Source organism: Nesoenas mayeri, assembly GCF_963082525.1.
Source record: "Nesoenas mayeri genome assembly, chromosome: 24".
In the NCBI taxonomy this organism is placed as follows: Eukaryota; Metazoa; Chordata; class Aves; order Columbiformes; family Columbidae; genus Nesoenas; species Nesoenas mayeri.
In genome coordinates this window covers 5,024,649-5,040,270 of record NC_137546.1, presented here as the reverse complement: position 1 = coordinate 5,040,270, position 15,622 = coordinate 5,024,649, and the positions used below count along the sequence as shown (strand labels likewise).

The following is a 15,622-nucleotide window of genomic DNA, read 5'->3' as shown; positions in this document are numbered from 1 at the left end:
TAGGATGAGGGATGCGAGGCCTCACAAAGACATAGCAGGAGCCCTGGCTGAACTGATGAGGCTCAGGAAGTGCTGCGGTTGTGATGGGCCGGGTTTAACGGGGAAAAGCGGGCGTTTGGGCCTGGTCTTATGAGGAAAGTCGGACTTCTAGGCCTGGCCCAAGGTCGAGCGCGGCGGCCATGGCGCCCTCCCGCTGGTAACCTTGACAACGGCGGCGGGACGGGGAGGGGGGGGAATCTCGCGAGATCTAACGCTCCGCCGCTTGCCCGCGCCGGCAGATCTCGCGAGAGTTGCGCGGGGGGAGGAGGCGAGGGGACGGCCAAGATGGCGTCGGAGGGAGAGCTGGGCAGGAAGTGGGACCGGTGTCTGGCGGACTCCGCCGTCAAGCTGGGTAAGGGCGGGGAGGGCAGGGCGGAGGGGGAGGACCCGGGGAGGAGCGGGAGCAGCCGGCCAGGCGCTCCGGGCTCGGGAGGGCCGCCATCCGCCCGGTTCCGTGGCGTGGCTGGGCCTGGTGAGGAAGGGCCCGGTGAGGGCCGTTGCCCCCCGCCGCTCCGGGCCTGGCGTAGGTCGACGGCGGCCTCGCCGCGCTGTGGGCCCGGGCGGGGCGGCCTGCGGCTCCGCCCTCAGCGCAGGGCAGCGCTGGTCCCGGGGGTCGGGGAGCGGAGCGGCGGAGGGAGCCGGGCGGTCCCGGGCCGGGCAAGGTGACCTTGGCCGCGGGCATTGGCCCCGCCGGGACCGCTCCCACAGCCGCCCCGGGGCTCTTTTCCCTGGCCCGGCCCTGTCTTACCCGCGATCCGGTAGCGGAGGGTCGGTTTTGAGCTCTGGTTACTCTCTCTGATGAAGATGCGAGGTTTCTGTGTGTTATCTCTGCCTGCGCCCAGCTCCATGGCCGGCTGGGCGCCTCCTGGCCCGAATGAATGGGGCCCGGGTTGGCATCGCCGGGTCCCGCAGTGCCACGACCTTGCCCGCCTTTAGTTTCGCTATGACGACGGCTTGGTTTTCGAAATCTGTTTCTGCAGAGCTGTTCACATCACTCAGTGTGCAAGGTGGGCTGTGTTTATTAAAAGCAATACACAGCGTGACACGCTGATAGCTTTGGCATGTGTTACTTACGGCAAGTGTGCGCAGTTTGACATTGAGAAGCTTTCCGGCCGGTGTCCCAGCCCTGCAGATGGTTGTGCCTTTTCTTCAAGTAGGGGAACAGTTCTGTTGATTTTCTTCCATGTTTATTTGTCCTTAAAGTTAGAACTGTGGCCATGCCTGCAGTGCTTCAGATCTGCAGCAAACCGTTCATAACATTTCATGTAGACCTGTTTTATGAGCGTTGGTAACTGTGTATGTGCTGTTCGTGTGACAGGCTGGCAAATCGACTAGACAGACCTTGTGGCTTTACAAAACGTATGTACAAACGCAAGTCTTTGCATGCTATGTATAGAGCAAGAAGGGAGGTATCTGATATGAAAGGTACGTGCTCCATGTTGGTGTAGAAGTCTCTTTTTAGAACCATAAATAATATCTGAGAAATGTGAATGTTTATTTCTTGTTGCTGTAGTGGCCTGATGCTTGAAAGCTGATGAGGAACTGAGGGGTTTAGTTGCCTAATACTTTTCCATTAGAAAAGATGTTTAATAATTTAAAGTAAACTGAAACTTCAATTGTTTATAACAGGCCTTTGAAAAGTGTCAAGTGCTCCAGAGCAATGTTTTGCCTTATGAAATTCTATTCAGGTTTGTCTGACAAACATATCCAGATATGTTTATGTTTCCATAGCATTGGTTGCTTTATCATAAAATATTAAGTATGCCAAATTATAAACAAGGGCTTGTTCCATGCTGCAGCTGTACGTGTACATATAGGAGTCTTGAACACGGGAAGGCTCACTAGGAGGCTGAAAGAAGTGGATACGAGGTTGATTTTGATGCAGTATGTCTCTCTGGCAGGCCTTTCGTTTTAATGGGGTGTTTTCTTCCATCCTAAAGTGGCAACAGGAGAAAGAAAATGTGCTCGGACTTTCTGTACTAGTGCTCTAGACCAAGGATTCCCTGTGTTAGCTTCATGATGGTGTTGAGTAGATGTCTTGGTAAAATTCATGTTTTTCATTACCTGGCCCAAAAAGGGCACATGGGCTGCAGCTCTTTAATTTTGTCCTTAGCACTAAACCCAGTGTGATGGCCTCAGACATGTTGCCCTTCATGTGTGCTGGCATTTTTCTGTTTTGTGTGCTTTTGCGATTGATCCAGTAACCGAAGTGTCAGTGCTGGTGACCTCCTCTGTGGTATTAACAACAAATGACTTGGTATGAACTTTGGAAGTCGGGACAACCCAGAAGTTGCTTCATACACCAGTAGTTTGTGACTGAAGATGATGATGATGGCCTTTAAATACAAAGTGAATCAGTGGCATAGCTGTTAACTGAGCACTGATAACACAAAGTTTCTTAGGCTGTCTCAGTGGAAATGATTGTTTTCTCTGCAGGGACTTGAAAATCCCACATGGTTTTGATGGCTGTTTTTGTAATATTACTGCAGAGTTTGGTGGAGTTTCCAATAAACTATCAAGGGTGGTTGTTGTACTTTTTTACTTGAGAATTTTGTTGCTTGTTATGTGGGATATAGAAGGTTACTATGTCCTCAGCTTCTTCATTGGACTTTTCCTTTTTGTTGCCACAGTTTCCTTCCTGTATTTTCCTTTGCATCCTTCCTGAGCACTATTGCAAGAGAGATCTTTCCAGGCAGTGGCTGGGGAAGAACAAACAATGGGATTAGCCCTGTGTTTTCCCATTCCAAACTCTGCAAATAAAGGAGAACACTCAATTTCTGAAACCTTGCGTGCGTGACAGTTTTCTAGTGTCTGTGAGAACTGTAGAGACAAGGAACTCCCGTGGATTAATTTGGGAGCTGGAGGGACATGGGAAACGGAGTGAGAAGGGGATATTGCAGCTATCGCGATGACTTTATGAGCAATAGGATGTTTTGAAATAATAGCTGGGGGCTTTGCAGCCTGTCCTGTCTTGTATTAGTCTGTCAGGCTTTCCACTATGGTTGGTTCAGCCAATATATTTGCAGTGGCTGTGTTGTTTGTAGTTATGCTGTCCTGGTTTAGTTGGAGATCAAGCTCGTGGAAGAAACTTGATCTCCTTCCACTAAAGTGTCCAAAATACATATTTATCTTATGTTACATATTTTGAAACACTGTATTGTATTGTTCACCTCTTGGTCACTACCTGTGTGTATCTTGTAATTCAGTATTAAAACTTTGTCCTGTTAGTTCAAAATAGAACATGTTGTCAGGTGTTGTTAAGACAGTATTTAATTCCAAAGAGTTAAGTACTCTAAACTTCTCTATGCCTGCACGAAGCATCAAAACATTGTTCAATGGAGTTTATGTGCTTACCTCCCTTTTATTCGGGTGGACTTTGGTTTGTTTTGCTCATGATGAGGATGGCTCTAGGTATTTTGGTTGCCCTTCCCTCAGTGGTTTGTGTGCAGTGGGCTGGGTTGTGCTTTCTTGGCTGCCCAGGCGGTTTCTCTGGGTGATCCAGATCACGCTGGCTCCAGCTTCACACCATTTTCAACACTTTCCACCCCCGGAGTCATTTAAATAATTTCACTTTCTGTTCCTTCTTTCTTCCCGATAAGGATTTTTCTTACCCATCACAAAATTTGTGCTTTTTCCCATGTGCAGAGGGAGAATCAAACTACAGTGGTTCCCTTTTTCTTCCCAGCTTGTAAAACTTGAGAAAATAGTGTGTCCTATCCAGCCTTCACAACCGTTTCTTCCTTTTAATCGGTGGAGCTCTGCAGAGAAGAGACGGGGAAGTAAATACTATCATGGTCTTCTTCCATCCTACTGCCTTCAAACCCTGCTTAAAGGGTTTGTTTGTTTGTTTAACTGCTGGATAGTTCATGCCTGTTTATCTGGAAAGACAGTTACTCATGAAGCACTGGCAGAGTTGTTTTTTCTCCACGAGGCTATAATTTTGGACAAATTATTATTATTATATGCCGTTTCTAGGGAACAAGGAGGCAATAAAGAGTGTGTGTAAGGGAAGGGAGAGTTGTGTGCCTGTGTGCCCTGGCTTGTTTTGAAACTGTTGTGGTTTTAAATGAGTTGAACACTGTGATTTATCTGCTATTGAAAGGTAATCTTAGGAAAGCTGTTTGCTTCTTGGCTTGGGTGTTAAGTTGCTGTGCTGAAGTTCATTCTTTTTGTTGTTGCAGGAGATAAATGTTTTGATATATGTCTCTGATTGACCAAAATTCAGTCTGGAAGCTTGTAAATAACCCAGTGTAGTAATGTTCCTTTTCCTCTAATCCTCTGTTTTGACATCTGAAAATAAAATGCTTCTAATTTCCATTTAATAGGAATTTTGTAAGATAAAAGAGCACTTTCAATTCTCTTGCAACTGTTACATGATTTCTTCTGGCTTGCATCATCTAGCCTGCTTGAATAGCTGTTTCTGTTAATAGCAAGGGTGAAATGGGATTGTTTGTGTCATTCCACAGATTGAGTATTTCAGAAAGAATCATTGTATGGCTTGCAACGTCAGTATTTTTAAATAAACCTTCACATGGTTATGAGTAGGATAAAGTCGGTCTATATAATGATAAAACTTGATTATACTTTCTGAAAACTGGATTAGACTTTCTCTAAATATACAAAAGTCCTGAAATTCCTGTTTTGAAGTGTGCCTTTTTTTGCTTGGCAATTGTAGTGTGGCCATCCAATCTTAGCTACCGAGTCAAAAGATTTCTTCTTTGTTTGGGATTTAGTTTTTAATACTGGAGAATATGAATATTATGGAAGCACACAACTTCATTATTAAATGAGCTTTGTTTGTAACCCCAAGTTATTTTCCTATGTCATACAGGAGAAGATCCAACTCGACTGGTTGTATCTTGTAGCAAACCAAGGAGTGTAAATATTAACTGCTTCTGGCTTAGGCTGTGCAGGAAGGCAATACAGCCAATGAAAAATGGTTTTATTTGGAAGAGGTGGACAAATGCTCTTCTGAGAACAGGCTTTCAGTCAAAAATCTAACAGCAATATTTAGGTATCTTGTTAGCAGAGTTCTGAATACAATGGCTGTTGACAAATTAAGGGGCTCTTACCATCTTTTGGAAGAAAAAGACAGGAAAATCTTTAGGGGTCCAGGGGCGTGTTCCCATAGTTGAGTTGTGTCCTGCTGTTCTTCTTGGCTGGTCATCAGACTGAGTCAGGGAGCTCTGCCCTGCCTGGATCACAGAATCACAGGATGCTTGGAGTTGAAGGGACCTGTGGAGGCCCCCCAGCCCAAGCCCTGCTAACGCAGGGTCCCCAGAGCACATCACACAGGATCCCAGGCAGGTTTGAATGTCTCCAGAGAAGGAGACTTCACACCCGCCCCGGGCAGCCTGGGCCAGGCTCTGGCACCTCACAGCAAAGAAGTTTCTCCTCATATTCAGATGGAACCTCCTGTGTTTCAGTCTGTGCCTGTTGCCCCTCACCCTGGCATTGGGCACCACTGAACAGAGTCTGGTCCATCCTCTTGACACCTGCCCTTAAGATATTTATAGGCATTGATAAGATCCCTTCTCAATCTTCTCTAGACTAAACAGACTAGCTCTCTCAGCGTGTCCTTGTAAGAAAGATGCTTCAGTCCCTTAATCATCTTTGTAGCTCTGTGCTGGACTCTCTGCAGTAGTTCCTCATCTGTCTTGAACTGGGGAGCCCAGCACTGGACGCCGATGTGCCTGTTCAGGTCAGTAACCGAAGCTGTGAGTGCCGCTGGGGGAAGCCCTGCTCAACTCTTGTCCCAGCCTGCCCTGGGCAATACTTATGGTGTGCAAAAACCTGAAAGAAGAGCCGAGCCCTCCATCTGATAGCGCAACCGTTTAAACCCCCAGGCTGCAGAAGATCTCTGCTGGAAATGAATCCAAAGTTCACCGACTACCTTGTCCTCTGCATTGGTGAGATGCCAGCTGTGCCTTCCTCGGGAGGTGACACACAATGACACTCCCCAGGAAGGGAACTCTAAGCCAAGTGATATCCTAAACCATTCGTTTGGTCCTTGAGATGTTACAGCAGAAGGTGGGAACAGCTTTTTGTTCTGGATTATATCCGATTCAGTGCTCTGAGAAAATCCTTTCAGGGCTGCTGGCACATCCTTGGTGATAATAAATTGATAAGGAGAGAGCTGAGGATCAGGCTTCTTTCCTTAGCATTTCTGCTAGTGAGATGCCACCATAATATTTCTTGCTCTAAATCTCCTCTATTTCTTACCTGGGCCAGTATGTGTCAGTAATGGTCAGCCTACTTTGGATGGGTGTGAAGAAGCAGAATTGCCAACCCTTATAGTTAGGCTTGAAAAAGTGCTAGATCTGGATGTGTTTACTCCAACAAAACCTTTCTTTTTAGCAATGCTGTTGTTTTCATTAGTGGAATATTTTATTGCAGTAAGACAAGGTAGAGTTTTCTGGCAGAGGTGTATTTTCCACATGAGGAGTATCTTGCTCATTTCTTATATATGCACTTTTAAAGCAAGTGCAACCCTGCTTTTGCCTGAAAGCTTGATGCAATATTGATGAGATCCTTTGGTGTATTGTCTAAGAGCAGCTTCCACTCTTTGCCCCCTTTTCCAAGAGGGAGAAATGCACGTGCCCTCTCCTCGCCAGCTTGTTCACCAGTGTGAGGATGAAAAGCCTCTGGTCCACTCCAAGACTATTGCTGGTATTGCTCAGGAGATCAAGGGCTACCAGTGATATTTCCTGGTGCCATGTGTCCATCTGCAAAAGTGCTAATGTTTATTCAAGGTTGAACCCCAGGAGTGCTTCAGGGTGAAAGCGGCCCCTGAAAGCATGTCAGGATTTTTGTATTATAATGGTATTTGGATATTTATATTCCGTCATTCCAAGTATTCTGTGTTACTACAGTCAAATGCTGGAAGAAAACAAAACACACTTCTTTCCTGCTTCTTCCTCGAGTACTTGGTGTATAGTTTCACTGTGTTTTCTTCTGGTGTCCTTGCTCATTTTCCTGCCTGCTATGTAAACAGGCCACACGACGGGGGAGATGAGAATGAAAGCTTCAAAGTCGGTGTTGGAAGAAAATCTGATTCCTGCCATGAAGGACCTTGCTAAGAGTCTGCTTAAAATTAATTCTCTCTGTAAATAAGTGATTTCATGGTCTCAGTTTTTTAACTGGTGCTCAGTGCTGCCCTGTAAAGGCCCCGATGTATGAAGAAGGCCCTCCTCCCCGTTTTTGCAAAACAATTATCTATGTATCTTGCCAAAGAGGGATTGGAGGAGGCAGGAAGGAACACCCTACAACGAGAAGGAGAATATAGTTTGAGAGTTGCTTACCATTTGTGTTTGTTTTGAAGATCTTGACTTTCTTGGGTATTTCCTCACCTAAAACAAATGTTAGTGCTGGAGCGAGCTGGTGCCCCTTTCACATTTCCAGTGCATCACATCTGCTGTTGGACCTTGAAGCTGTTGCTGTCCCTGTCCCCAGAGAGAAGCTAACTGAGCTCCATGTATTTTCTTGATCCTAGTGGAAGTTGCTTTTTCAGCTGGGCAGAAATCTACCCTGTTGGGACAAATCCCTGAGCTCTAGAGTGTCTTGTCTGTACAGAGTGGTCACTGTTTTCTTAGAACAAGAAACCATCTTCCACAAGCTCCTCCTTCATTTTATTTCCATCATTTAGTTCCTTTAATTCCAAATTAACCGAATCGGAAGGAGAGGAGGCTGAAGCTGCGTGTTTTGTATTTGTGTGTAAGGAATGGCAAAGGAAAAAAATCTGATGACAAAAAGAAAGCTGTTAAGTAATTTAAAAACTTCCAGCTGCTATAGTAACAGCAACACATTTGCCAGATGTCAACAAGCATATTTGAATGCTTCTATTTTAAGTTCCTAGCTATTGAAGAAAAGTGTATCTAGGTGTGGCCGTCTTAATAGCTGCTTCAGCCTGTAGCTACTTGGGTAGCCTAGGAAAAAATCTTGTAGTATCGCTGTTGGAGGGACTGTTGATTAAATTTATAGAAAAGGTTTTTTCCAGATGTTCTTATAGAGCAAGAGCCCATCCTGAAGATTTGTGTTTCTCTCCGAGACACTTTTATGATGTCCTGTTGGGTATACGGCGCGTGCTCTTCTGCGCGTTAGATTGATTTGAGGTACCGTGACATTTTTCTTGGAAGGTATATGAGCCAAAAAAGAAAGAAATGGAATGAAAAAGTTTGGGAGCATGGGCTTTCTGCCTAATCCTGTTCTGTATGGCTTCGCTGGGCCGTATGGCTGGGCCGTGTAGCGGGGAACGGGACTAAGATGTCCACAGAATGGCCTTGTCCCCTGGTGACACTGACTGTAAATGAGTTTAAGCTGAAGTGATAGATGTAGGGTGGAAGCGACTGTTTTTCTAGTTAAACATTTTAAACTGTCAGAGGAGGTGAAAAATGCCTTGTAGTCTTTCCTGTGGCCTTTTCCTCCAAAGAGTCTGTCATGCAAGAAAGGGAGGGGAAATGTGCCCGGCGTGGATCAAGCCCTTAGCTTTTCCATGTTCGTTTGTTTTTATTGTAAGATAAACCTTTCATGTTTTGTTGTTATGAAGTTAAAGCCTGGCCTAGAGGTGCTGATCTTTAGTAGAAACAGCTGCAGCCTCAGTGTCCCCTGCTCAGGTGGGAGGTTCTTTGAAGCAACGTGCTGCCTCTTTGAAAGGAAATTGAGCATGTGAGAAGGTAAACCTGTAAAACTCATCAACAGCTCTGCCATTGTTTATCTCTGGTGTAACTTTATATAGAATTAAAGTGAAACGTGTTATTTGCTTCCAAGACAAGATGGTTTTGCTCCCCGTTGGTCCTGGAGACGCAGGAAATGACCACATAACCACAAATACTTTCTAGTGGAATGAAGATGAGTGACAAACTACCCACAGAAATAGGTTCTTAAACAGATGGGCTAAGAAATTAAACATAGCTAAAGCTTCTGGGTTTAAGTTAAAAACCAATGCTTAAACATTAAAAAAGTAGAAAAGAGCAAATTGTGTATATACACTGATATGTGAGAGGACAGATTTGAGCATTTCTAATTAATTGGGTGCTGTGATCAGCCACAGTTTTTGGCATAGACTGTAGTCTCTTCCTCAGTAAGAAAAGGAAGGAACCCAACTTGGGGTGAGGGAAGCTAAGGTACCTTTTTGGCTTTGTTTCTAAAGTTGCATTCTTGGACAGAAAACAAAAACCCATTAGCTGTCAGATCTCTTCCTTCTCTGTAGCATTTTCATTACTTAAAGCAAGGCCCTAGGTATCTTACCATCATCTTTTTAAACTAATCAGCCACTGTACTCCCCTTCCTCCTGCAGCCTCTAAAACTGACATTCTGCATTTTCATGAAAAAGAAGAATCCCTTCTCCAGAACCAGGCTTATCGCTAATTCACATAAAAGCTTTTCTTAGACGGGACTATTGTGTCTTAGCAAGTCAGCCGTGCTGGCCCACATCTGCTTAGCAGTAGTGTTGAGTGTTAGCGTGGGGGAAGGCCTAAGTTTTGGTTTAGGCTGAGGTTGAATTGCAGTTGGCAGAAATAATAATTTCTTCACCTTGAAGTGTATCCTGTAGCTTCTCCCGTGGCCAAGAGGAAGCAGCATCAATGGCATCTGCGTGGAGCCCTTACACATGGGGCTGTAATGTGAGAGAGCATGTGAAGGAGGTGAAGAGAATACAAGATGATGACCATTTCAGGAAGTAAATGAGAATAAACTGTATTAACAAAAGCTGCTTCCTTAGTGCAGACTTTGAAGACGAGAAAGTAAGCAGGTTACCACCATGCTGGTAAGAAGAACGTGGGTTTGGTGTCGTGGAAAATGTGGTGAGGTTACAAACTGCATGGGCTCTGCATCGAGATGATGCAGAATTTGTCATCCTGCAAGTAATTTCTCATTGATTAGCTAAACTGTTTGGATTGGCAGAGGGGATCTCTTCTCGCACAGGACCAGTGTCACCCGCTGCATGAGAAGGTTTCTGAACCGGACAGTTCAAACAACGCCTCGTGCTGTCTGAACAGAAAGGAGTTGTCTCCAGAAAGTCCTTTGCAGACCTACAGCTCGAAACAAACGGGCAGCGTGACTACGTATCGTAGGGAAAGACTGGCAGAGGGAGTCGGTCAGAGGGCCAAACAGTTGTCCGCTGGAGAAATTCTTGCAGATAGTAATTATCCTTAATAGCATAAACATTCTGCGAGAGCCAGCACCAGCTGTATTATAGCAAAGGTACCGAGGGAAGGCTCTGCCTGGGGAGGAAGGGCAGAGGAATTAGGACAGATGAACTGCCTGTTGTCTCTTCCAATGAGTACTTAGAGATGCTCCAAGTAGTGTATCACTATCTGAAATGCAGAAAAAGCCTGAAGCTCTGACCAGACATCCGAGGAACTGAGACTTTCCCTTCGCTGTGCAAATGATTAGAGTGAAACCCCGACCTTCTGCGAAACGCTCGGCTTCGAAAACGTCTGGGGGAGTGATGTCAGGACCGCTTGGCGGGCGACCAGAGCTCTTCCCTGAGTTGCATGTTTTGTGATGACCTGGTAAAGCAGTTATCTCTGTCACGGTCGGAGCTAACGAAGACATGCAGGAAAACGAAGAGTTTGCAATAGCAAATCTGATTCCCGGCTTGCAGTAAATACAGATAGTGAAGTCCTAATGGGAGTAAACATGAAATTTGCTCAGCTCGTCTGTTTAGCCATACTTCTTCTAGTATTCAAGGGGTTTTAAACAATTAAAAACCATGGGGTGCTTAATTAATTTCCTAGGTAGTGCAGTAAGTATCATTTCAAGAATCTGTGCTACCATTAGTGCACTTTTAGCAAGGAAAAAGTTTTAAAGAGCAGAAGGAAACTTAAGAAAAAAAAGGAAACCTACTGCTAGAAGCCAAGAGGGTATAGGATTCTTTGGCATTGTTCTAGACTCAACCCACTTGGTAATGTGTTCAACAGGAGCTTAAATAAGGATCACATGCTTTTAGGACTATTTTAAAAGAAAGTATGTCTTTTAATTAATTTCTCAACTGCTGCAGTTATTTCTATATATAGTATAAGGATGTGAAAAGTCATTCGTTCCTAATGTGCTTAAATATGCTCCATAATGAATGTTGTGGATGTGAAAGATAAGCAGCCTGGAGCTTTTTTTTGCAAGGTATAGGATAACACAAAGCATCAAAGTTTTGCTGCCCTCAGGACACACGTTGAAGTAGTTAAAGTAGCGAGATAAACGAAATACAGTAAGATATTCATCAGCAAAATCTAAAGCTCAAGGACACAATAAGTTTTCATTTAAATGTTTCTCATTTGCTGACAATGAGCCAAATAAATCTTAATTCCACGTTGTAGATGGTGACAGAAATTCAGTAACTTTCCCTGGGACAAGACTCTGGTTTGTTTCGCAAATCTTTGTGACAGTGTATGTGATGGGATTCTAATCTGAATTAGTTTCTTACAGTTACTTAAGAAAACAAGAATTATTTTCTTTCAAAATTGCTATTTAAGAACATTTTTGTTTGGTGTTCTGTAATAATATGTGGTCTGATATTCCTGAGTTGGAACAAAGAATTGCTGTAAAGAACTAAATCATCTTCCATTACTCTGCATTATCTTAGTCCTGACTTGCTGCATTTCTTCTTACAGGTGCTGGATTTGGATTAGGAATTGTTTTCTCAGTCATCTTCTTCAAAAGTAAGTGTACTGCAGTAATTTTGTCTGCCTGGTTTCCTAATTTCTGTCTATTGTAGGTGCGGTTCAAAACCAAGAAATCTTTGAGGCATGGCAAATTTAATCAGCGTGTTAGACAAAATCTTTCTTTATTGGTCATATTTGTTTTCAGTTGAATTGAAGTTGCGTAAACTTTTAACTGTTGTGTAACAAGGTTGTTACACGTGGCATCTTTCTCAGGTCCTACTGTGCTCAGCTCAAATTCTGGAATTGCAGGAAACCCTGAGCCAAATTACTGGGGCCGTGTGTCTAGACATCACAGAATCACAGGATGTCAGGGATTGGAAGGGCCCTCGAAAGCTCATCCAGTGCAATCCCCCTATGGAGCAGGAACACCCAGATGAGGTTACACAGGAAGGTGTCCAGGCAGGTTGGAATGTCTGCACAGAAGGAGACTCCACAACCCCCCTGGGCAGCCTGGGCCAGGCTCTGCCACCCTCACCGCCAACAAGTTTCTTCTCATATTTAAGTGGAACCTTTTGTGTTCCAGTTTGGATCCATTACCCCTTGTCCTGTAACTGGTTGTCACCGAGAAGAGCCTGGCTCCATCCTCCTGACACTCGCCCTTTATATACCTGTAAACATGAGTGAGGTCACCCCTCAGTCTCCTCTTGTCCAGCTCCAGAGCCCCAGCTCCCTCAGCCTTTCCTCACACGGGAGATGCTCAAATCCCTTCAGCATCTTTGTTGCCCTGCGCTGGACTCTCTCCAGCAGTTCCCTGTCCTGCTGGAACTGAGGGGCCACAGCTGGACACAAGATTCCAGGTGTGGTCTCCCCAGGGCAGAGCAGAGGGGCAGGAGAACCTCTCTGACCTACTGACCACCCCCTTCTAACCCACCCCAGGTCCCATTGGCTTCCTGGCCACAAGGGCCCAGTGCTGGCTCATGGTCACCCTGCTGTCCCCAGGACCCCCAGCTCCCTTTCCCCTTTCACTTTATGCCAGTCTTGCCAAAACTGATTTAAATTCTTTTTTTAGTTATGCTTTGGCAACAGAATAATTTTCAGTAGTATCTTGACTTCAGAGATTGCTCTCCATTAAATTCTAAATATGATGTTTTATTATTGTTATTCTTCTGAAGTGGTTAGGTGTGGGGCTGATTTTAGGACTCTTAGGACTTGAAAATGCCTAATATGCATCTTCCATTCTTTCTTGGTGCTTATTTAACAGTGCCGTGGGACAAGAACAGCTCTTTTTTGACTGTAACTTTTCTTCTCTGCTTGCCTTCCGCACAGGAAAGACATGGCCTATCACTTTTGGGTCCGGCATGGGGTTAGGAATGGCTTATTCCAATTGCCAACATGACTTCCAGTCTCCGTATCTTCTCCATGGTAAATTTGTAAAAGTAAGTATCGGAACTAGTTACTATTAATTGCTAAGTGTTTATAAATTACCATTAAGCAGTACATCTAGACACCATTTACATGGATATTCCTCTGCCTTGCCCAAAAGAGTACTAGTAAGAAGAGACTTGTGTTGCTGAGGATTCTCCCCCTACTCTTGAGAAATTTTTAATATGTGGTGTGTTTAGCAGTACACTTATTAGACATAGTTATTATAGCACTTCAGAAAGTACTGAGGTGAAATGTTCTGCCTGGAGTTTTGCTTGTGAAGCACACGGAATGCAAAAATTACCCGCGTGTTGCTCGTCTGTCTAATGAAAGAAGCGTGAAGGTGTTTTTAGGCTTTTTCCTGATGCATTTAGAGCTGGAAGTGGAGTCCAGTCCTCTTAGATTTACCAGCAGATGAGCTTTTGCCAGCCTTCTGCCAGCCTACTAGACATACCTGTTTACAAATATTTCCTTCAGCTGCCTGTTAAGAAAGGGAGGCAATGACAAGATTCTTGAACAACTTCTTCAGAATAAAATATTCTGGATAGCAACGTAGAAAAACTGTGACTTAGATGCAGCTGATACAACATTACCAGCTACAGCCCGGAACCAGAAGTCTGTGTATGAGTCTTGTAGAGAGATTTGTTAACATTTCCACACCATCCTGAGGGTATTCCTCCAGTTTGTGTCCAAAAAGAAACTGGAATGACACGTCAGTGGCTTCATGTGAATGGTAAATGCCCTGTTCACACGTTCTGAGAAAAACTCATTCATTTAAGGATGCTTGTTACTAGGGACGTCAGGCAGCAGAAAACTGACTTTCGACTCAGCCTAGTAAGGGATTTTGTTTGGATTAAGGACTAATCTGTGCTCTGGAGCAAGGGTGGTCCTTCGAAGCATGAGGTAATTGAAAGGACACTTCACAGAAGAGGCACAGCTGCCTGCGTGGCACAAGACTACACAAATAGTTTCCAGTGCGCTTTCTCTGGCACAAAGAGACTGAACACACAGAGGGGGAAGACGCAGATGAAGCCATCTAATGGTTAATGTCATTAATTCTCTCCAAAATGTCGTGTCATGGATAATGGCTCCGGGGTTATTACAACAAAATTATTTCATTTCTGTTGGTTAGGAGCATGGAAAATATTGTTACATTATCACTCATCTGTTTTTTTCCTAGAAAATACTGTTGTAACTAAACTCTGTAGGACTTCCTTTACAAACCAGTTTCTGTTCAAATGCCAACTTGTCAAAATGTGAGATTCTGCAAGAAAATGAGCTTTATTGAGAGAGAAAAATGCAACATGCATAAACTTGAAACAAAATCACTTCTAGTTTTCCAAACCTGTCAAGTTCATAGGATCACAGGATAATTCAAGTTGGAAGGGACTTCAAGGAGGTCATCTCTTCTGACCTCCAACTGGGGTTGGATATGGGGTCAGACCAGGTTACTTGGGGCTTTATCCAGCCTGGATTCTTGATTCTTCAGGATCAAGTTCGTAATTCTGAATCCTAAGTGAGAATGAGTGAGGACAGAGGACCCTCATGATACCAAATAATCAGGAGATTACAAAGCAGCTTTGCAGCTGCTTCAGCTGTAACTCGGATCGTCACACTGCCCGTCCTTTGGGTTAGTAAGTTGATCATGAAATATTAACACCAATGCAAGAGCTGTTCATCTAGATCAAGAGACTACTTAAAATGCAGAAAGGTCCTAATTTGTGGTTATAAGATTCTCAGGGCCTTTTAAGTAATTTGATCAAGTGGATGTCACTGTGACTTCAGCTGAATTTTAAATCAACTTCTAGCAGTTACTTCAAGGTACAGCTGAGAACTACATGGCCTACAGTTTCCCTGCAAAATGGAAACTATCACATTTTTCAGGTTATTTAGCCTGTATTATTTATCACCCAAAAAACCCACAACCCTTGCCCTTTGCTTGCAATGTGGATTATATTGATGTGCAGCACTACAAGAAGGTTGGCAACTGAAGCCTTTCCTCCTGTCCTTTGTGGCTTTGATTTCTGATTTCCATTCAATCTGGGAATAGTTAACTTGAACAAGAATGTTGGGGGGGGTGGTTTTGAAGCACTCATTTTATCAGAGTGGAGGCTTATGTGCATGAAAACGTGGCACGCTTCGAGTATGAAAATAGCTGCTTAACTTCTCCATACTCAGCTTCTCAGTCTAGCGAAGGACGAAAATGTTCCCCTACCTTCTGGAAATGCTACAGAGCCCGGTGACTTGCTTTACATCGTGCAGCACCTTCCACGTAAGGAACCCAAATGGCTTTTTAATAATACAAGCCTTCTTACTTTACAGGAACAGTGACTAATGACTAAGACTATCCCAGTGGGAAGGAAGGAGAAATCAATGATTATTCCTCAGGAATACTGAAGTGCCCCTGGAATAAACCAACATTGTTCAGTAACGATCACCAGTAACTCTTTATACTCCAACAAACTGTTTCTGTACATGAAACAAAAGTTCTGTTGCTTGTTTTGTATCGTGTCTGGAAAGTGCAAGGAGGAGCTCTTCTGGGAAATAAATAAAAGCAAAATGGC

The 15,622-nt window shown here is 44.2% G+C and overlaps 1 protein-coding gene across 1 annotated transcript; it reads left to right on the top strand.

The window, feature by feature from the left end:
• The first annotated feature begins 289 nt into the window (after positions 1-289).
• On the top strand, positions 290-15,622 carry MICOS10 (mitochondrial contact site and cristae organizing system subunit 10). The gene is made up of 4 exons (XM_080358804.1): positions 290-391; positions 11,646-11,693; positions 12,963-13,072; positions 15,381-15,622. The coding sequence occupies exons 1-4, from the start codon at positions 325-327 to the stop codon at positions 15,387-15,389; spliced, it is 234 nt and encodes a 77-aa protein (XP_080214930.1). The 5' UTR covers positions 290-324; the 3' UTR covers positions 15,390-15,622.